This window comes from Pantherophis guttatus, chromosome 1 (assembly GCF_059756535.1).
Source record: "Pantherophis guttatus breed Tessera chromosome 1, ASM5975653v1, whole genome shotgun sequence".
NCBI lineage: Eukaryota > Metazoa > Chordata > Lepidosauria > Squamata > Colubridae > Pantherophis > Pantherophis guttatus.
In genome coordinates, this window is record NC_142063.1 from 54,313,503 (window position 1) to 54,337,184 (window position 23,682).

Sequence of the window (23,682 nt, forward strand, 5' to 3'; positions counted from 1 at the left end):
CACTGGCCACGATGGTGCGACCTTTGCCTTCACAGCAGGTTCCTGAGAAGGAATCACATCATCACAGCAGGTCCTTATCAGCATGAAAGAAGTATTTATTTTTATTTTATTTATTGGAATTTGTCAAACAAAAATGAAAACAAGAATAAGAGAATAAAAATACAATGAGAGGGACAATAGGCACTTTAGTGCACTTATGCACTCCCCCTCTACTGACCACTTAAGTATGAAGTAGGATCCACGGAAGTCAATTTGTGACTGAAACTGTGAAAATTTTTAGCTGAGACAACTGAATCTGGTAGGGCATTCCAGACTTTGACAACTCTATTACAGAAGTCATATTTTTTACAGTCAAGTTTAGAATGATTTACATTGAGTTTACATTTACATTTGAGTGAGGAAGGACTCACTGGAGAAGAACCTAATGCTGGGAACAATTGAGGGCAAAAGAAGAAGGGGACGACAGAGAATGAGGTGGCTGGATGGTCACTGAAGCAGTCGGTGTGAGCTTAAATGGACTCCAGAGGATGGTAGAGGACAGGAAGGCCTGGAGGAACATCGTCCATGGGGTCGCGATGGGTCGGACGCAACTTCGCAACTAACAACAACAACACATTGAGTTTAAAGCAGTTGTCCGCGTAGACACAGTTAAACTCATCCCTGTGTTTAGAGTAATCCAAGGACGAAGGGAAAACTTGAATCAAAGTTCATTGACTTCTTGTGTCACAGACAAAAGATTTCAAAAATGGATCCCTAATGGAAAGAAGCCAAAATATATCTATTTAAATAAATTTTAGGGAAATGGCGTAGGAGAAGAATATGTGAAGAATATGTGAAGGTAAAATGATATAATCCCCACCTCTAGTTTATGGATCCAACAATGTCTAAAGTGCAGTATTAATCACTTCAGAATTTGGTAGTTATATCATGGCTTTATAAAGCATCATGTTCCTTGGTTTGTATAAACAGGGCTGTTTTAACAAATAGATTTGGATCATTAACATAATAAATATAGATATCTGCATTCTTCTTAAAATTACTCTCCAATAACTTCTTTTCCAGAGTAGAGCAGAGGCTCTTGTTTGCATGCACTCTCTTTCCTTACATGAAACCTCTGGGCTTTAATACAGTTCAACTATCCTTCCCACAGTTCTACAATGTAGAGCAAAATCAGTAGGATAATGGCAACTGCTGTCTTTATCCTTTAAAATCCTGGGGAGTCACCAAGTCACCAAGTTTCTATTGTCTCACTCCAATTGTGCATCTTTTCAGACAGCATGGCTCCTTCCTCAACCATATGTGTCTAGTATCACCTGAGAAGGGGCTGTCACACAGTTCTTTCAAATGATATCCCAGCATTCCTGGATTTTGCCTCCTTTGCATTGGAAATGAATCCTGCCAATTATGCATTTGTTTACTCTAAATCCAAACTGTTGTTCTATCATCTCTAATTTACAAAGCAAAGGGTATAAACACCTACTTTTAAGGTATATATGTTTTCTCCAAACATACTAATAATTGTATGCTTTTTAAAAAATGTGATCGGTTTTGTTGTATATTTTTAATCTAATAGCCACATCATAAAATTCAGACAAGTACACAATCTGAGGTATAATTGAATTCCAATTAATGTATATTCCAGGAACTGAAAATCAGGTCTGTTTGATTTAGAATCTAGGCTGGAATACGTTCTCCAATAACTTTAGTTTTTAAAATTAATAGAAATTATTGAAACAATATTCCAATAATAGTTTTGTCTTTTTCTATTAGAAATCCTGTTAGCAGTGTTTGTTATTATCTGGGATTTTTTGGGGGGTGGGGGGAGGAATTCTCTTGAGTAAAATCATATGTCAAATGAAAAAGAACCTTTCATCACAGAGAAAAAATGAATTATCAAAGACATTCTTAATGGGAGATTACAAGTTTACCTTTAATATAAATGTGATGTGTGTAAAACAGGCAATTGTGACATGGTATAGAGAAATACTGCCATGCAATCATGGAAGTTACTGCGGGCCAATCATCATGACACACTCCATGGCCACGATCCAGTACTAAGTTAAGTGCACTTAAAGCTATTACATTGGCCAGTGGCCAGTATATGGCCTATGAAGAGTGTATCTAAAGATGGTGAAAGGGCTTCCATGGACAAAAAGTCTAATATTTGAATCAGCCCTAAAATATTCTGAAATCATCTAAGCTCTTGTTTTTCACAAATAAGTTGCCTGACAGAAAATAAAACTATGCTCAAGGCTTTGCCTTGCTTTTTCAAACAAGCTTTTACACAATATCTAGAAATTTCTAGCACAGCATACAGAACATTGTTTCTTCACTTTCATTCTAAAATCTATCTTTTCTGGTAGGAGTTGAGTTTCAAAACCCAAATTTTCATCACAGAGACACTGCAATTTGTTTATAGTAAGCTTTCAGTTATAATATGTAAATAACATAAATATCTTTATGTATTCTTAAAAAGAAAAGTATTATTAAAGAAGCTTCTGGCAATCATTGTACATAACTTTAACTATTGGCAATACATTTATTCCTGTGCATATAACTAAACAACTATCCCTATTAAAAAAAGAAAAAGTGAGGTCTTCTGTATCTTATTTGGACCCCAAATGGAAATAATGCCATCTGATGGGATCTAGGAGGTATATCGTTTTTGTTGTGGTGCCTGCCCTGATTTATGGATTTTTTTTCTTGACATTATATGTTTTTTATTTGCAATATTGTTTTGGGGTTGATGTATGCTGCACAGTCGTGATTATGTTGGGTGGCAACATAAATCTTTAAAATCAATAAATACATTGAACCATAGCAGCAAAATGTTGCCCTTTTAATCTCTGTCCCCAAATTATACTGATGAAAGGAGGAAAGCTTTGGGTCATCAAGAATCAATACTTGTGAATAAGGACCATAGCTCTCTTCAGTTTTGAGACTTGAGAAAAATTCTTGGAGTTACCATACTTTAATTTTACTTATATCCTTTATCAGATTCAGATTGGGGGGGGGGGGTCTTGGAGTTCTATTTTTAAAAAAAATAAATCTCACAAAGTGGAAACCATCTCAATCCTGATGCTGAAATGCTGTTTCTAAGAAATAAGGGGAAGGAACTTAACAATGAAAATGCTATTTATTACAGAAATTGAGTGTACCTATGTTCCTGAGCGTTCCTATGCTGAAATAAAAGATTGATGTATTCTATAATGTACTTCCATTGTTATTAATTTTACTGAGTGCTGCCATTTGGTGACTCTTGAAAAAACAACAACAACAACCCTTTTTGATCCCACAAAGATATTAGCTGTACTGCCAAACACCAATATTTTGCTATTGCATGCTGGATCGGGCAATTCTAAGCTTTTATAAAAGTAAGAAGAACAAGAAAGCTGCCAAAATATTTGGATCGACTAGTCCTTCATGTCTTGCAAAGTAGCACAATCGATGCATAGTACTTTTCTACTTCAGTCGTATCTGTGTTAGTGTGTGTTTGTGTGTAGTATGAAGTTTACCAGCCTCTGCCCTAAGTTATTGACTAACTGTTCCTAAAAAACTGTAAGGATAAAAGAGAACTGCCCTATGTGGCAGTGACTGAAACGTTGTGTGATTCATCAAACAGAGTCCATTCATACTTAAATCTGACTGCAGTTAATGAAGTATGCTAATATGTATCAGCTTCCACCCAAAAATTCAAACAAAACTAATGCATTTATGAAAGCTGCAGTTAAGAAAAATATTGTATCCATTTGAAATTACATAGGGTAACAAAGAGCTTATTTAGGGATGGTTCAGCTTTAAATTTTTATTATCAAATCTTAATAGATGTAAAGGAATGTTGCATACAAAGATCTATATATTAAGTAAAATAGTCGTCTTCTGATGTACTTCAATTAAATTAATAATGCAGAATGTTTGCATTGTTTATTTATTCATTAAACATATGTTTATGTCATCACACTCAAAAAAGACACTTGGCAGCTTACATAAAGCAAATAGAGTTAAAACACCCAGAGTTCCTTTAAAACAACTACAAAGATAATTAAAAGAAGCATACAATGTTACATTAAGATCAGGGATCATTCAAGGAACAGGAAACATTCAGATCATGGAAGTGCTCTCTGAAACAATTATCTCTTGGACCAACCAAGAGGGAGGAGCCAGTATGCCCTCTATGGGGTGGGGGGAGAAGTCTACTCCACAACATTGACGCTGCAGCCTCGCCTCAGTCCACAAATCTACTCTCCCGAAAGGCCAGAGTTTGCAGCAGTTGTTCCCTGGTTCATCCAATTGGTTGGTCAAATGCTGAAATTAGGTTCAACGCTATTTATAAATAGCTAGTGTAATTTATTAAATGATATGATTCTTGCCTTTTTCCCACTCTGAATTCATAATTTATTTTTTGTTTTCTCTGGACTGATATGTGTAGTCCTAGGTCTGTGCAGGAATTCAGACTCAAAGGTGTATAGGGTAGTTCAGCATGTACAAGAAATATCATTTCCTGACTTTGCACACCTGTCCTTTGCAGCTGGTGTGTGATTTTGGGAAAAGATGTGTTTCATTTATAGCGCCTTCGACGGGTGCTACGTGTGCCAAATTGTGCTCCTAATCACATTCTGCTCTTTGAATCTGCATTTCTGTACAACCCTAATATATATTCCTGCCAACTTGCGATATGTCATTCATCTTATGATGCAAACTCTAGTCCATAATAGTTGATGCATTTCTAAATATATCAGTCAATCTGACCTTTTAACAGGCGTCAAATTTTCTTTGTTTTGTTCCTCACTGTGTTTTATTTGAATTTTAAACATGAGTTGCCTATTTATTTGACTGGGGAGGAATACTTATTGTTCACTGCTAAAGAGTTTTTTTCTGAGTTTTTTCTGTTTCTCTTGGCACCAATTGTTTGTATTTTGTGAATCAATAGGGTGTGCAAAATATTTTGCTCTGAACCATTTTGAGCACAAAATGTCATGAAACTTCCCTTAGTTTTCTATTTCAAGCTTTAAATGTGTTCAAGTTTCACGTATTTTAAAAATATTTTAAGTTAAGTTTATGGGAACAAATATATTTGTTGGCACTGGAGCTCAGATTCTACCCATGATATTGTTGGTTTGTTTGCCATGTTGCTTACCTTTGAATCCCACCAATTTCATTCCTGTGATGGTGGAATAAAAAATTCCTGAGTTTAAAAAAAAATTGATGTTAATTTTTTTAATTCAGATTTTTCTTAGCTCACTTCAGGAAAAATGCTTCTCCCATCACCATCAAATCCATAGTTTTGTGAAATGCTTATACTTCCCAAAATTCCAAATATATTCAATATCCGAAACAAGGGGCTCAGTTTTCTGTGTCTGCTCTTTTTTTAAAAAAAAAATTGCTTCTATCAATAATTCTATCTAGATTATTCTGAGCTTGATTCCTGTTTTTTTAACATCTCAGCTATGTTTCCCATTTTTGTGCCATGTGTACCATAAAGATTTCTCCTGAATCTATAATAAATTATCTTGGATTTGGATTTCCTCTTGCTTTATGCCTGTTGTAAAGGTCTACATTTGAGCCCTTAGTTGTAGAAATCTTTATGTTTTAAATTTATGCAATTTCAGTGAGTTCATGCATCATTTCCTCTCTTACCTCATTTGCCTCTTCTGTTCTCTGAACAATTTACCAGTTAAAAACAAGTCCCCAGTTGCTATTCTGGAATTTTCTCCAAAACACTCCAAATTACCCTCATAGATTTAATGGGATCATTTTATACACTGGAAGAACAATGAACCCAGAGCTGTAATTTCTCAGTATTGCCTCTACCATCATGGATTCTTAGGTATGAAAAAGAACTAGAGGAAGAGAATGGTAACAAATTCCAATGTGTGAAGCCTCTGAGTTCCTGACCTCACTTTGTTTCTCAGAATATTTCCCTAGGAAGACCTATTACAAGTATTTTTATGGAGTAGGAGAGGGCAACAATCTTCAGCCCTAAATTCACAAACAGTTTTCAGCTTTATTTCATGTATCCCTTAGCCTCTTTTCATTCACACTCACTCATACACACAGAGTCTTATGAAACAGTCATAGTCTGCTAGGAGTTCTTTGTTCCTGCATTACTACTTGGAAAAATAAGGGAATTATCACAAAGATGGAAAGGAGAAACAGAATAAGTTTCTCCCCACCCCACTGCCCATTTTAATATTGACCCCCATGCCAAATAAACAATCTCAAAGGAATAGTACCTTCAAGTACAAAAATAGTAAAATTAGATGCCTACATTTAAAACAGTGCCCTTTAGTTGTCCTTCTTTCACATATCCAATAATTTAATCACCTGTAGTTTTTGAGGTGGCTTTATGATACATAAGTAAATTGGTCGAAAACCAGTCAGACTTGCCATTAAACAACATACAATACTTAAGAAAATCTAGCTCAGTTTATGCAGCTCCCCTCACTTGCATCTTTAAAAAAAAGTAATTATTACAAATGTAAAAGAATTAAAAGATACTTAGATTTAAAGGTTCCCTCTGTTTATCTGAAGACAAAGATACTCTTTAGATTTACACTTAGAATCGAGAAAGTATTTTTTTAAAAAACAACAGGTTTCTCTATTTTCATCTTAGCTGCCTGTTTTAAAATATTTTTTTTGAAAGCAAGGACAATTTTCAGAAATAGTAACTTTATAAAATAACCACAATTATAATTTAATAAGCAACAATACACAGAAATAAAAATTTTATTTTTTTAAAAAAAATAATAACCTAACAGGACAGTTTTAAAAATCAGAGTTGATCCTTTTTGAATTCATTAGGGATGTTAGGCATTTCAAAAATATGTTTAAAAATAGTACATACTCATATTCTACAAGATTGCTTTTGAAAATTTAAGAATCATTCATAAAGCAAAAATGTATTCTTATGTCCAATGTCAAAAACAATTAAAATTATTTCTGCTGTAACGCTAACCATTTTACCTAGATAGCTGCCCTCTCTTAAGCACTTCATAAGCAATGCGAGGAAAGGAATCCTAAATTTTTGGCTCTAATGTCTGTCAAAAAGATTTTATTATGCAATAAATATAGAAAAGTTGACATATGAAGCTAATGTTTAATGCGTACTGAAAACTCTCTAAAACCCTTGAAATTTTGAGCCTGCTAAAAGTTATTGTTTACCATTTGTCAAGATTAACACTGAATCAATTACATTAAGATTACATTATAAACATGTTAAGAGCAAAGTTTAGCATTTTAATGAAAATATGAAGAAAATAACTTATGACAGAGGAAAAAATGGTCACATTATTACTTGTAGAAAGAAATACTTGTAGAATATTCAGCTCACAAATACACACCTTGTTTGAATGGAAAAAGAAGTGCATTCTATCACTAATATTTTTACAATGAATTAGCTTAGAAGCTCTTTACTTATCTTGTCAGACTCGTGTACCAAGGATAACAACAGCCTATCTTGGGCAACCACCAAAGTGGCAATAATTAGTTCTGTGGCTTAAAATGTCTATTAACAACATGCAAAATGAGATTGCTCCAATATCTTGCAGGGCAGAATCCCCACCTTACTAAGAGAAAGCCACTTTGATAAGCTTCATTCAAACATTAGAGATCTATGCAGAGGGGGGGGGCGGAATTTAATACATCAGAGAAAAGCATTATTTTACCTTTCAAACCACAGTGTAATTTCATTACCATTCTGGATTACCTCTGCACAAAAATGCCATAACTGACCCTCCAGGACAATTCATAGCAATAATGTCTCTTTGCTGGGCTGAAAATTGTGTGCTGCACAGTGTTAGCTAAATCCTGCAGAGGGCTGCCGTGTTCTTCTGTATTCACATCTTATGGCTATTATAGTATAGGGACCCCAAAAGCAATCAGAGCAATTCAGAGGAGGTTTCTAAAGATGTTAAGCTGAACTACTTTGTATCTGCCAAAACAAAGCCCTTTGTCCCAACTCCTCTAATAAAAGAAACAAGTTTGTACTAAACAGGTCCCTGAATATGCCTTCCTGACTAGGCTTTGGGGGAAACAACTTTACACAGCTGTCACAATGAATTTAGAATTTTCATCTTTTTTACAAGGTTTATTCAAAATATTTCCAGGAGCCAGGCTATATGAATACATGATTTGCAGGACAAATTAGGTGCATGTGTATTTATAAATAAAGTATATCAAGAAATCTGTCTGTGTTCAATGGATTTGCATCTAGGAAAGTGCTCGGCTACATTCTTACTTACCTCAGAATATGTAGGCATAAACAAGAATGAAATAGTTGTTGGTTTTCTCTTTTGCATTATGAATGGAATTTCTTGTCACCTCTTGCTGTACACTAGTCACATAAGCAAATAATACTCCACATGAACAAGTATTCTTGTAGTGCCAGTTATGAAAATGGCTGAAGTTTGAAAGCATCTACAGAAAACCAGGTTTTTCTTTTCCCAAGATAGTTAAATAAGGCATAATAAATAGGTCAATATAATGTAAATATACATGTAAACAATAATGTAAACTATCTCTATGTATAAAGAACAAACAGGACAGGCCATGGGATGAGTAGCTAAGAAAATCAAATTCAATACAGCTTAAACAACAAGAAAAGGACAGCAATGAAGGAGATCAACAGGTAGAATGTGTCATTTTCAGTAAAGCATGCTATGTAATAGCCACAAAATAATTAGGACTGAAATATTTGATGATCTAAGTATCCAAAGGAACCCCAAACCCTTTTTACCTGATTAATATAGCACCACCAAATAATTGGAAAAAAATTACTTCATCATTTTTAAGACTAGTAGTTATAAGAATTAGACTAGAAAATACTAACAAAACATTCCTTTCTACCACTTTTCTTATGTACATACAGAAGATGTGTGGAATACTTATTTTGTGATATGCATGTACCATCTCAAAGCATCTAAAATCTGAAAAAAATAGCTTTATTCTTTGACATGTTAAGCATTATCGGTTGATTGGTGAATCACTGAATTAGTCAATTAAGATACTTTAATGAGGTGGTAGTCTTAAATCAATAGGGGAAAAGAATTCTTAAATTATTATGACTTGTATAAAGAATATGTTGTGGCTTCTACCTATGTTAGTATTTCTTATAAGGAAATACTGTGGGTATTCCCCTGCCTTTTCACATCAGATCTTTCAGAAGAAAATTGCTATTCTTGGTCTCTCATAAAAATCTCTCCAAATCAGTTTTAGTAACTTTTGTAAAAATTCAGTGCTCACGTTTTGATTCTAATGCATTGTAAGTTCTTGCCATTTGGAAGGAACAAGTTCATCACTTTTTTCCTGAGATAGAACAAAAGAATCAACAAAAATGATTTTGCACACTGATGAATCCTACCTGGATTCCACCACATGTTTAACTTTGGTTAAACAAGACACAAAACTCAGGAGACATTGTTCCAGTATTTTCGATACATTTTTGCACATGCATGTCCACACAAATACTCCTTCTGCCTTTCCTTCTCTCTGAACTACGATCAGGGAACATAGATGAAGACTGTAGAAAACTGCGGTGTCTACACCATGTAATAGTAGAAGCAAATGAATACACTGTGGGAACGCTCAAATCTTCAAATGGATTTCAATGATAAGTGACAATCAAAATCACAGTGAAATTTTCTTAATATTAGCAAACCCTATTTCTTATTTAAACCTGCTTATCATTCAAACCGCTTTCAAATGACCTGAATTATCTTAGCTTGATAACCTGTATCAAGCACTAGCTCTTGTAATGTCTTAATCCATCCAATACTAGGCATGTTAAAGCATGACAATTACAACTGTGCTGTATACATTCATTATAAGATAAACCAGTGAGACCCAATACAATGTCCAATAGTCCAACCACACTAGCACTAAGATATACAGTATAATTTATTCTGTGCAAAAACGTTTCTTTTAATCCCTTTTAAACTCACCAAGGCTGATTAGTCTTTATTATTCATGATTTAATTTTTGTTTTCTTATTGTTACTCAACAACCCTACTCAAGTAACAATAGGGAAACTGACACTGTAATATTTTATACAAATTTAAGAAAAGAACCTGACAACTTAAACCTGATTTTTGTTTTCATTGTTTAATCAACATTTAAAGAGCCTTCCCTAAATTCCTCAATGAATAAAAAGGAAATGAAAATACAATATAAAGTTGTTTGGGCCGCACATGTATTTGCCAAATGTATTTCTCAAGCATATTTATCAACAAAAATTCAGAGAACAAAACACTATTAGGACCACTGTAGTGTTTCCCTTAAACAGTATATTGTTTCTCTTGGAAAGATTTCATTAAAATAAGAGCATGGATTTACTTTATTCAGTATAATTCTCCCTGCAATACTAGGCTGCGACTGATGGTTAAGAATTCAGCAAGAAACCACCATTAAATTATAACTGTATTTTTAAAAGTTAAAGAGATAAATGTTATGTGACATACTGAACAAAAATATAAAGAACTCATCGTCTACAACAACCCTCTTAAAGGGGATTCAAATATTGCAACACCTTAAAATATTGCAACAAAATTCCTGTCTTTAACCATTCATGCTTCTTAATGTTAAACAGACAACAATCTAATCACATTTTCTTATCATTTAACTAAGGGACAATCTCTTGAATTTTTCTATAATGTAGTACTTGCTCTCTTTCTGTATTTATTTCTAATAATTCAATTCCATCCAAAAAGAAAAATTAATATCCTCTATTTATACCTTTTAAAAAATCTATAATTTATTTTTTATACAGGTGACTTTATATTGTATCAAAACTGGGTTCAGAAGAGAGATTAATTCCTTACAACTCAATTTATTTAAAGATACCAGCATAGTGGTATCTTCTACTCAGCATAGATAAATATTTACATTCACGCCAGCTGTAAGGAAATGCATAGCTAGATATGCTATTTATACTAATTAAAACATATACAGGTCCCAGTAACGTGCACAGACAGTAAATCTCATAAGCTTTTGTATGACACAGAAACTCATAATGTATAACTCATAATGAAAAATAAGATTTTTCAAAATGATTTTTGCTTTTATTCATGTGACACTTATATGAGAAGGCAGGCACCATGTTTATTTTATTTTCTGCAACATTTTTAAACCAACCCAATCTACAAATGTCTTTTGCTTACAGAAATACATGAATATACGATTACATCTGACTCCATTTTTAATATTTTCAAAAACATTTATTTATATATTCTCCTGATGATAAAGAAATTGCATCAAAGGGCAGCTACTGTACACTTTCTGAAAAATTTTAGGGAATCCAAGACAAATGCTTATCAAATATTTTTTATTAGAAAGTAATGTTTAATATCTCCAATAGCGTATGTCTAGTGGTGTCAATTTAGACTGCATTGCAGGCAATATGGCCTTAATTGTCACCACTTTCTAAACTAAGGAATTACATGTTTTTCTCTTCTGATACCTAAATGCCCAGTTGACTACTAATGTTTGACATTAAGATTTTAGGTTTTGCTTAAATTGCCACTCCAGAATATATTGCCCCATAATTAATCTGGATTTTTCTCACATATCACCAAATTTACTATAATGAAAGAGTCAATATTACATAAAAATAGAGCACTTGAGATATTGAATGAAATCTAAATCAAAGAAGTTCAGCAAATTTTCTCAAGACTATATTCCCCCAAATAATTTAATACCTATCATAGAAGAATGTGAAAAATTTTCTTAGAATTAATTTTTTTCAGAAATAAATATCTAAGAATTTCATAGTCTTATACCAACTTTATGATAAATTGTATCACAAGGTAACTTTTACAGATTTTGGACAAAATAAAACTTTATTTGTCTAAAGTCTTCCTCCTGTAAGCTTTTTTCATAGACATTTAATTTTTTCAGAACTAAAAAATGGTACAAATATCAGTGGAAGAACAATTTGTATATGATTGTGATATGTACATTGGACAAACACAATGAATTTAAAGATAACTATTTTGCAGATCAACATAAGTGATGACAATAATATTCCATTCTCTCTGTATTTTAAAGAGGAAATCAACAATTTTTCAATAGAAAAAGTAAAGCTTTTTGTAAAACCATTCTTAGGATTCTGTTCTCAAGAAAATAGAACAAAATATGCTTTGTGGAGCTGTTCATAAAGGCTGTTACACAGAATTTATCTTTAAAATATAATAATGGAGAACTAGTTTATATGTAGATGTGTCTGACTGTCCATCTGCCTGCCTGCATATAAAGGAATGCACAACACACAAATATGTTTGCAGGAGAAATTATCACACATGGATTATAACATAAACAATTTGTTAAGTTAACATACAGGGAAGGGGCTAAAAAGATAATTTTAGCCTGATAACCTAATGGTCATTCTAACTATTACTTAGAAGCACATAGAATGAAAGATCACACTTCATTCCAAATTTCAATAGTCTGTCTACAATATTTCCTACCCCAGAAACAGGATATAATGGTATGGAAATACCCTAAAAATCAGCACCTCACCAGCAGTGCAGAATCGGACAAGATACGCCGCCTCTGTCTATTCTCAATCCATTCCCTTCCACACTAAAAAACAAAACAAGAATAGCTTGGTCATGGCATGTTACTGCACACAAAAGGGGTAAAACAGAATCTCTAGCATGCTAAAATTTGCATGAGAAGGCAAATACCCTCTGAATATACAGTCAAAGTTTGTCACTTATAGATTACATGTTTACCGTTAACAAAAAATTCAAGAATATTCTGATAAAATGAAGACTAGCTTGAAATATTGATGGGAGATTACTTCAAAATCTAAACATAGACATTTTTCCTTTTTAGGAGGCAGGAGAGAAGGACACCAAGGTGAACACAGTAGACACGAAGAATGCAAGAGGAAAAATGCAGTACGCACAAGTTACGTGACAATAGAAACTGCTTTTTTGCAACTTGTCCCTGAGAAACACAAGATAATGAATGGCAAGGTTGATTGTCTGAACTATTCATGTGCACTAGCAAGCCAATATACATTAGTGCAGTCTTCCTTCATATTGTTTTGAACAGTACCCAAAGCTCAGAAAAAGAACACCACCAGTTCCATTCAAATGGCATCCAGAAGCAGCACCCAAATCAAGAAAAAAAAATGCATATCTGGCATGGAGTAAAGGGCACATACTACTTTTCTTTGGCTAACGTAAGGTTAAGTCATGTGCAGTGAAAGTTGCCTTAATCTGCAAGAGCTTGTTTGTAATTACATTTGCAATTACAAATAGGGCGAAGATACCATTTCTACAATATGTTCCACTTCAAGCAGTCATACTTTCCTAATAGAAAGTAGTCTCAAGCAGCAGAGCTCTCAAGTGCTTCTTGATTGACAAGTAATGGGCACTTACATAGAAGGGCCACTTTATGGGCAACCCAAGTGCTCAAAGATCAAAGGATAGAATAGGACAGATAAGGCAAGACAAGCCCAGGCAGTCACCAGGAGTCAACACTCGCTTGTACATCATCATCATCATCATCATTATCATCATCATCATCTTCATCATCATCATAAATAATAATTATCTGAATGCCATCAGCATTGACAAAATCACCACCAGTCAGTTGCAAAAGGCAGCATTAGTTGGACAAGCTTACATCCTACGATGACACTTTTAACATACTCAAACAAAAACATCTACCCGTCCCAGGTCCTTGGCAAGGACTTGACAGGTGGATAAAAATGCCAAACCCAGTATAAACATTTGGCGTACTGTGTAACCAAACACAATAATAATTTCAAAATCAGATTTTCCTCAAATCCTGTATTAATTATATCCATAACATATCAGATCAGTCAGATGGAGTATTTACTACTTCATTCTGAAAGCTGAGGTGTGTTTCTCTCTTACAAATTCCAAACACACCTGCCCAAAGAAATAGAAATACATCTGGATTTCTTTGCTGATGATCTGCAAAAGTTAATTACCACCAGCATCTGCTGTTGAGATACCCCTAAGTCAGCATCCAGGAAAGTCATGAATATTATATACACTAAGAACTAGGAATGACTGCATTGTACAACTGCTACTTTATAAATGCTGCACTATTTTCCTAAAGATACAAAAATATAGAAATATTTTTAAAACTTTAAAAAATACTTGTTTTGCAGTTGACATAGAAAAATAATCTCAGTGTCACCGGAAACCCGTTTACTCAGCAGTATGATCCAATGAAATCTATGCGATTGCACCTTAGTAAAGGACTGCAGCTTCTTTACAGTAAGCTGATGGAGCATCTAAGTATCCCTAGAGTACCCTAATACTGCCCTTATAATACTGCCCTAAGCACTTCTTTCCCCTCTAGAGTATTAGTTGTAATACAGAGTGGCAGAATCATAAGTGTATCTGGCTTATTTGGCTTCATTTCTTTCTTTCTCCATGTAAACACTTTGCAAGGTGGAGATATTTTAGAAGAGATCAGTTATTGGTGCATTCATGATTTGGATTCCAGTTCTAAAAACTCTTATCAGAGAGTAAATGCTTTAAAACAATGGAACTTTTTTTCTATGTAAAACAAAACATTACGTAGTAAACAAATGTATATTTCTCTTTCAGCATTTATTAAAACTTAACTCTATCCAAAACAAAGATGTTACCAATATTTCAGCACTTAATGAAAAGCTTCAGTATGGCATTAAAATGGGGAAATTATCAAAATTTGAAAAGAAAAGAAAAAGAAAAGTAAATCAGAATAGAAATTAATGGAAAGGAAGCAGAAAATTCAAGGCAAATGGTTTCAAGTAACAAATATTGTCTTAGGAAAAACAATCCAATCTGCTGTAAAAATTTCTATCCCAGCAGTTTTCTTTGATGTAAAATGCTCTTCTCTCAGGCTAAATGTGATAACCAGTGATTCCTTTCAATCAATATAATGAAAAAATCCTTGTGAGGCCATTGTTTTGCCTAAAATGTTAATAATAAGGCATGTTGTTATTATTTTAAGTAATTGATATGGGAAAAATGGAAACCAAATGCCAGGTTCAAATTTTCTTTTAATGTTCTGGGCTATATACACAAGAATTCATTTCATGGAAATTAACCCACTCATTTCTTTACATTAGAATTTCTTCCTGAACTATTATGTCAGACAGAGAGAGCAGCTATTGCCTACTATAGTGGTCCAGGAGTATCCAGACCACTTACAGCGTTATTCAGTGATTCTGTTTAGATTTTGTTTTCAAATCACAGAACTGGAAAAAAATATTTCTGTCGTCCTAGATTTCCAGAAAGGCCTAGAACATAAGAAATTGATTCATCCAGCCTTTCTGACTTGGATTTCTTCTTATCACAAAAGTATGATCTTACCATAATCCTTCAGAAACCACAATGATCAACAAAAAGCAGCAAACATTAATAATGAATCTCCTTTCTCTAATCAAATAGTTCCATCTGATCACATGAGACTAACATTAATGTGGCTTCTTTACCCTACCAATAGAATCTTTAACATGCATATTTGGTGATATATTTATGTACCAAACTAGTCATCTTTATTTAATCTATTTGCCAGCAGCCATTATCTTAGAACTACAGAAACTCCTTAGCAAGAACTGGAACTTAATGCCAAAGCAAATAAAAACTGGGAAATTTCACTCTATATGCATGACCATGTATAGCATAATATTCAATCATATATTCATCATGCATCTAGATAACAGACATATACACAGACACACACACACCTATGCAGAATTCATATATTACATAATTACTGTACTGCAGGGAAGCACTATCATTGCAATTGAACTAATTTCACGCACTACATCTTTCTTGACCTGTAAGACAAATTGGAGGCTCATTTATTTTGTATCCTTACTTATTAATCCTACTTGGCCAAAGATTTTGGTTTCTACTTTATTCTCCTTATTAAAGTAAAAAAAAACTTTTTAATGCTATGTCTTAAAAATTACAGAAAAAAATCCACTATGTGTATATAAAGGTCAAATTAATAAAAAAAAAATATAGATATGCTTATTGTTACATTCTTTAAGGGTAAGTGCTTGCACTTTGTGAACTTATACTGAGAAGGTGATTGTTCATAGTCTTCTTTAGTTATTTAAAACATTCCTATATCATAATACATCTGAACAGGTGGGGAAAGATGTTCCTTAACCCAAAGGAGTAAAATGTAAGCATCAGTAACCTAAGCCTAAACAAAAGCTGATTTTTAGAATTAAACCACCCCCTGATTAGAGACAGAACAGAATCAGAATTCAGCAATGTATAGAATTTTGCCTTTCACTTCCAGCACCTTAATGGATTGACTGACTGACTGACTGACATTTATTCTCTCTCTCTCTCTCTCTCTCTCACACACACACACACACACACACACCTCATTAGTGGAAAACCAAATACAGTAAACAAAAAAGGTTTTAGTTATGCTATGCCATGCCCATTTTTAATAATGCAAAAGAAAAAATACAGGTCCTTTTTATCTTTACAAATTGCTATTATAATTAAACATACAGTGTTTATGTATAAAAATGGCAACTATTAAAGAAAATTAAAGGAACAACTTTATAATCATTGGGTAACTGAACTAAGTTCATTATACAGGTTTCTCTTGACAGATGACGCATATGTGCAGAGAGAAAAATGATCTTGTACCAATATTATATATTTGCAACATCAGATGAATTATTATTCACATAATTATAGTTATAGTTATGGTCTTCTATACTGTATAAGCATGTAAACATAAGTTGAAATAAGATCCAGAAAGGGATTTTTAGAAATGTATACTCTCTGTTACCATTTTGCATTTCAAAATCATCTTAAAGATTAGACACCTCTGAGTCTTATTTAATAGCAGTTCTTTCTCTTTAAAAACTGCAAAGTCCATTATTTCATAGCTGAAATAATACAGTCCTCATTTTGGATCAGATCCAGTTTTGTTTCCTTTCCTTTTTAATTGCAAACTAAAACACAACACTGTTGGCTACTTTATGTTACTGTAATCCTCTCAGAGTACAAAGTCATTAAGAAGAATCAGGTAAGGAGCTTTGTTTATTTTCTTGAACTGTTATCTATTTACATTCAACAAGGTGGGTACAAACAAAATGTTTAAAGGAAAAACACAATGTCAGTGGCTGTAAATATTAAGCATCTTTTTAAAGGCAAGCATGCTTCACTTTTTTTTTCTAGTTTCTATTCTAGTTAGTATTTCTAACAAAATATTAAAAGTATCAAATACATTCTTACATTAAGCCACCATTCATAAAATGTAAGCAAAGATTTAATGATACTTTTATTCAGGAAGGTAGTTGCCACTTACCAAAACATTCATGAAAACAAAAACCTGAACATTTTTTATTGGCAAACAAATGGAATGAACACTAAAATACAATGAACAGACAAAAAGAAAACATAGGAGCGTTTAGTCTTTTCCAGGAAAAGAGAGATGTCAAAAGGAAACAAGAGAAAATGCTAATTACTTTTAGTAAAACTGTGATTTTCCTTAACCGCTACTAAAGTGTAGCTGTTGAAATTATGCCATATAAATCCACCCAATTGATACCTCTGATGTTTTTAAATTGTTTACCGTTCAGGTTTTCTCAGATGAAGGCACGAAGGGGGAATGGCTTAGAAACTCATTTGTTTAAAGAGAAGAAGCAGACAGGAGAAAGAATCAGAGCAACAAGAGCAGACCGGGATGGCAAGCGAACTCAAGCCGCTTTCCAAAGTTCACAGCACAAGACTCAAGACTTTCGCCAACAATCTCACGCCAGAGCCGCGCCGCTCCTCAAACCCATCACACGAAGGGAGAAGCCACCAGCCAAGTGTCAAACTGACATCAGTTCCAGCTTGGATTAACTCTAACCGCCGCTGCCCAGGTTGCCCTACGCACAGAAGATCTGGAGAACTTCAAATCATCTACACACCTTTACTTGAAAACAACAACTAAAAGTATGCAAAGTGGTTTACAAGGAAAGAAAAAGCTCAGCTTTTTGAAAGCAGAGAAGGCGATCTGGCCGTTTTAAATCAATTTGCACGCTCCGGAAAGAAAGAAAGTGGCGCGCGCTGAGCAAACTGCTTCGCAAGTCTTTTTTTTTTTTTTTCTTTTCCCTCTCGCTTTCTTTCTTTCCTTTCCTTTCCTTTATTTCTCCCCGTAAGCTCTATACTTTACAGTATAGGAGACCCTATTCTATATAAGAGAAATTGCATTCTTCTGGACGGAGCAAAGTAATAATACACGCGCGGCGGTCGCCTGCACTTTCAGGAGATCGGGGAGCCTCTCCTTCGCATTGCAGAAAAGGGGGAAAAGTTTGGGCGCGCGTTTAAAACACTCACACTCGCACACGCACACGCACAACACGTAAAGCCCCCCCCCCTCCGGTCCCCTTTGCAACTCCATCTAGGACGCCTCTGAACCCGAAGCCTTTCCTGTCATTTCCATCAGAAGCAAGAAAGAAAGAGAGAGAGAGAGAGAGAGAGAGAGAGAGAGAGAGAGAGAGAGAGAGAGAGAGAGAGAGAGAGAGAGGGAGAGAGAGAAAGAAAGAAAGAGAAAGAGAGAGAGAGAGAGAAAGAAAGAAAGAAAGAGAGAGAGAGAGAGAGAAAGAAAGAAAGAAAGAAAGAAAGAAAGAAAGAAAGAAAGAAAGAAAGAAAAATAGAATGAATGAATGAATGAATGAATGAATGAATGAATGAATGAATGAATGAAAAAAGAAGAAGTAAGACATTCCGGCGAAAAGAAGAAAAGCAAGGAGGGCACCTACTGGTTATGGTAGCTGAGAGGATCTGAGATGCAAAGTTCGGAAATGTCCATCAGTTCTGTTTTAGCATTCCCAGTTGGTAGAGAGAGAGGAAAAAACGACTAGGTCGCGGCGAAGAGAAAGAGAGCGGAGGGGAAGGAAGGCAGGGGACGGCGAGGCAATGGAAATAAAGACCAGAAGCGGGACAGCGCGCGCGGGGGGGGAGAAAAACCAAAAACCAAAACCGAGAGTGACCGGGAAGGCTTCGGGGGAGGGAGGGAGGGGGGGAGACGGACCAGAAGAAGCGGGGAGAGCGCAGGGAAGACGGAAGGAGGAGAAGGAGAGAGAGAGAAAAGACAGAAAAGCATTCAGGCTCATCCACACGCGGCTCTTCCTCCAATCACACTGAAGCGAGCCGGCAGCCGGGAAGCCAGCGAGCGCGGAAACGGCGGCTGTACAGATTTAGACGCCACTAACCCCTACTGTAGCTTTAAGACGGGGGAGATTGATGAATATGGCACCGCCGCTATTGGCTCCCTCGCGGGGGGTTGGACTTAAAGTGACAGAGCGGCCGCGCGCTGGTGGGGGGAGGGAGGGGGGGAGGGAGGTTGCAAGGGGCAAAGCGCGGGGAGTCGCTAACCTCGCCGCACGTGGCCGGGAGGCCTCCGCCTGCCTCACCCTCGCAGGCCGGATCCCGAGCCGCCACTTGAGGGGGGGGGGTCACGTGCGACGCCCGCTCCTCCAGCCTCTTTCAAACACCCCCCTCCCCTTTCCCGCACGGGGAAGCCTTTGGCTGGGGACGCGGCTGGAGGGGGGGGGAGGGGGGAGGGAGCCGAAGCGCGAGGCGGCCCGAACCCTCGTGGGCTGCGGGTGGCGGGCTGAGCGCGAGCCCGCCGATTTCGAAGCCTCTGCTGGGGGAAGCGGAGGAGGAGGAGGAGACGCTTCTACGCGGTGGCGCCCGGTTCCCCGCGTCCGTCGGACTTGGCCTGGCTTGGCTTGCCGCGCCGGCCTCGGCGAGCGAGTGAATCGGAAAGCGAGCGGATCAGAAGAGAGGGAATCGGACGGAGGAGCTGCGTCCGGAGCCTCGTCCCTTAACCTTAACCCGCCTGCGATTACGGGCTGATGGAAAGTGAGGCGTTGAGCTCCTAAAACTCCCGTTGTATAGTGGTTGGGTGGCCGGGGGGGGGGAGCGGGGGAAAGCGGTCACGATTGCTTGCGATTAAATAAGATCACCTTATATGCAACTTTTGAAAAGAATTGGTTTCCGTCCTCGCGTAAATTGGCGGGAGATCGTCTCAAAAGCTGTCGGCTGGTTAACCGGCCCTCCCGGTTTATCAGAGCGCGTCTCGGGACGGAGGTCAAGATAACTTCTTTTTAAAAAAAAGAAAATCTTGCTTTTCAGAAACAAGTTGTACCTAGTTTTTTTTTATTTATTTATTTATTTTTTTATGCATGAATTAATAAAAACGAGCTTTCTTTTTACGAACGCAGAATTCTGTAAGGCGAAAAGTTTTTATTTTTCGGTCCAAGATGGAAAAGAATGATGTGTGTTAAAAGAGGTGCTACACTAGTGTTGGCGTGTGTTGTTATTTTTATCAGTCTGCAGGATGGAGGCCTCTTGGCTGAAGGTTATGGGAATGGAGTTTAGCACATTGGTCCATAGTGGGTTGGGAGAAAGGGAATGGCCCAAAATCACCTGCGGATTTCTCTCCTTTTTAAAAATACGTTGATCTCCCAGCACTTCCTTTGGGTATGTATCCCATCCCAAAATTGCAAACCCCTCAAGTGAACACCCTCCTGGTCAAACTCCGTCCCTCAAAAGCCAAGAAAGGCCAGAGGGATAGGGATTGGTACCTAAGGTAAGTGTCTTGCCCTCATTCAATATTAGCATACAAAAATAAGACACATGGAAAACTGATGGCAGAAAAAGATGCAGTAATTTACTGGCTCTGCCTTTTGAGTTTTTTTGTTTTTAACTAGGTAACATCACTAGCCAATGGGTACCAATGATTGCAAGAAAACAAGCTCAGAGAATAGCAAGGAACACCCTCTCCCTCTCTCCCCCCCCCCCCCCCTGTGTGTGTTGCTGAGGAAATAAAGAGACCATGAAATTGAATCTTACAAGACTCTGGATCCAGCAGGCATTTTAAACATGCTAAATGTTAGCTGGATCATAAACATGAGCTGCATTCCCAAGGACATTTAGTTTCAACATAAAGGGAAGATGGGAGCTTGCTGTGCACTATATCAGACTATTGGTATCTTTTAGTGCACCAAATGGCAGTCTCTAGTATTGCTCTCTAAGTAGAAGCTTTTCCCAGCCTTTGGTGTAAATGATTGGGATTGAACCTTGGACCTTCTCCCTGTAAAACATTCTCTGATGGTGCTCTGCCCCTTCTTGTTAAGAATGAATGCACTGAACTGGGATATCAAATGTAGTACTTATAAGCCTACAGCTGCACTGGAGTTAATTTTATTATGAAGTTTAATGACTACATTTGCTTTTTGGCATGAAGCAGATCACATATGTAAAAACACCATTAGCAAGTGTCAAGTCTAAAAAGTTGCTTGATGGCATCCTAGGAACTAGCAGCAAACAATGATTTGTCAATCCAGCTTTAGCTCATTAAATGATATTAAGCAAGATACGCATTAAACGTTTTCCATGTTCATCCAAAGAAGTATTTATGAAAATCCTAAGTATGAAGTACTGTATCATAAATGTACCTGATCACCTGCCCAGAGTCGCAGAAAATCAGACTTGGAGAAATGAATGGGCATACAAATGTGCGTATTTAAAAGGAATGTCATTTTCTTGTAAAGCATCAAGCAACCAATGCTGCAGAGGATGAGGAACAAGTGGAATTTTATCCATGCTATTCTGAGAAGTTCACTACAAATTAAGGAAAGCAAGATCATTCTGTAATTTTTATATAGAGGGATAGGCGAAAATGGACAAAACAATAGATCATCAAGACAACCTGAAATCAGTAAGATTTTATAGCTGTAAGGTATCTTAACCTAAAATTGCACATTATATTATGCAAAAGGCATCATGTGAATACAGTTGACACCATTTCTTTCTTTGTTATTTTAGTCAACTAAAAAAGAAATGGCAAAAGCAAAAGAAATGCAAGAAGAAATTCCAAAATATTGTTTCTTAAACTTTATGTACTTAAAGACCAAGCTGAAAAACAGCATAGTGAAAGAAGCAGGGGGGGGAGGATTTGGGGAGAAGAAAAAAGGGTTTGGGGTTTTTTTTAAAGGTTGCACCATAGTATGAAAGCTGGCTCTGAAAATTGAAACACACTTCTAGCATGTCTATTAGAAATATTCTATTAAAATAAATAAGATCCATCTTAAAACAAATCTGAAGACAGCTTGCAATAATATAAAAACCACAAAATAAAAATTCAACTCACTGAAAGACTAAATTGTCAACAAACCTATAGTAGAACTTTCATGCAGCAAAAGTACAAAAATAAGGATTTAAGAGCTTGGCATATTGTTGACTATGAAAACATACTCTATGATGTCAAGCTCAGAAAATAGCCAGATTGCCACAGAGAAAGGCAGAAATAGCCAGGAATAGCTTACTGTATTGCATATAGATTTCACTTTAGCTAATGAAGACTGATATACCTAAAAGCTACAGTGCTCAGATTAATAAAATCACTTTTAAAATACAAGAGATGTTATGATGCTTTATATAACGTAATGGGCTTTTAAAGAAGCAAGATTTTATTAATTGATGTTCCATATAATGCAATTATTTGTTGACTTCGTATGATGTAAATCTAAAAGGTCATTCAGTTAAAATATATGAATGCATAACAAAGGCATCATATACATGTAATATATTGTTCATCAGTGGAACTTGATGTTCCTGGAAATAATAATTTTAAAGGGGATAGATACTATATGTTGTAAGAGTACATGAGACCAATTCAATAGCCTTTACCATCACATTGCAACAAATGCAGTATCTTTCAGTCTTAATTATTTATACTTTTGGTTTGAGGTCAGATGAAATTAAGCTGTTACATAGCCTATATGCATCCAATGTATGACCAGGGAAAATCATTGTGCCCAAATTGGCTCCATGTTATGATATCCAGGTGTTTGTGAATTATTTGATACATTATGAGTCATGAACAATACAAAAATAGCAAAACTGATAAGCAATTTATTTCCAATAGTCACATATAGGAGAAGCATCTTTCATACTTTTGAAGTGATCATATCATTCAGACAACGTTGTCTTAAATGCAACACATCAGATTTCAGAACCGCAAAGAATAAAACTGTACAGTGATTTTGTGGTAAACAGCTATTGGAGAAAAAGCTAAACATACTGTGATACTCAAAGTTAATGCCTCCAGAAATTAATTAATGTTCAAACATTTTTTCTAAGTGTGTTAAAACACTGTCTTAAAAAATGCAGCCTTTAAAATTGTCCTACTTGTTTTGGTGTCTTCTTATATTTATATATATAAATAATATTGATTTTTATAGTTCCTGTGTTTTATTTATTATCTGCTTTTAGTTTCTCTTTTTAACAAACAGTACTGTAGTACTGATGAGAGCAGCAAATGCTACTGGGGAATTCTAGAAATGACATCCACAACAACTGCTCTAGAGTCATAACCTGAAACTGATAAAGGAGTATGGAAATTCTGTCATGAAGCATAACTAATTAAGGATATGCAAAGGAGGCGTGCAGTTTCCCTTTCTAAATGTAGATTTAGAAGCCTCAAAACCACAAATTCCCAAGAAACTCAACTTTGTCTCTCAAGGAGGAATGCTTCCTGTCCTGATCCATTTCAAGATTGTTGGCTTGCCATTCTCAGATCCCATAATATATCTGAATGGCAATCATGAACAGGATTCACCATTGAAAATTGCAGGAATAGAGGGGAAAGTAACACTTTGTGTAAATGTGGCCCATTATTTACATA

General features: G+C 35.8%; 1 protein-coding gene across 3 annotated transcripts in view; it reads right to left on the reverse strand.

Annotated features, from left to right (window-relative positions):
• Positions 1-23,682, reverse strand: part of ESRRB (estrogen related receptor beta) — a 156,684-nt gene that overhangs the window by 84,228 nt on the left and 48,774 nt on the right. Inside the window, exon 1 of one of the 3 annotated variants that reach the window (XM_034418176.3) lies at positions 18,749-19,130. The exons of 1 other annotated variant lie outside the window; for it this stretch is intronic. In XM_034418176.3, coding sequence (XP_034274067.1) covers positions 18,749-18,798 — 50 coding nt within the window. In that variant the 5' untranslated portion in view covers positions 18,799-19,130. Of the gene's footprint in view, positions 1-12,510; positions 12,586-18,748; positions 19,131-23,682 lie in introns of those variants that run through there. One more of the 3 variants, XM_087873918.1, reaches the window with a different exon arrangement.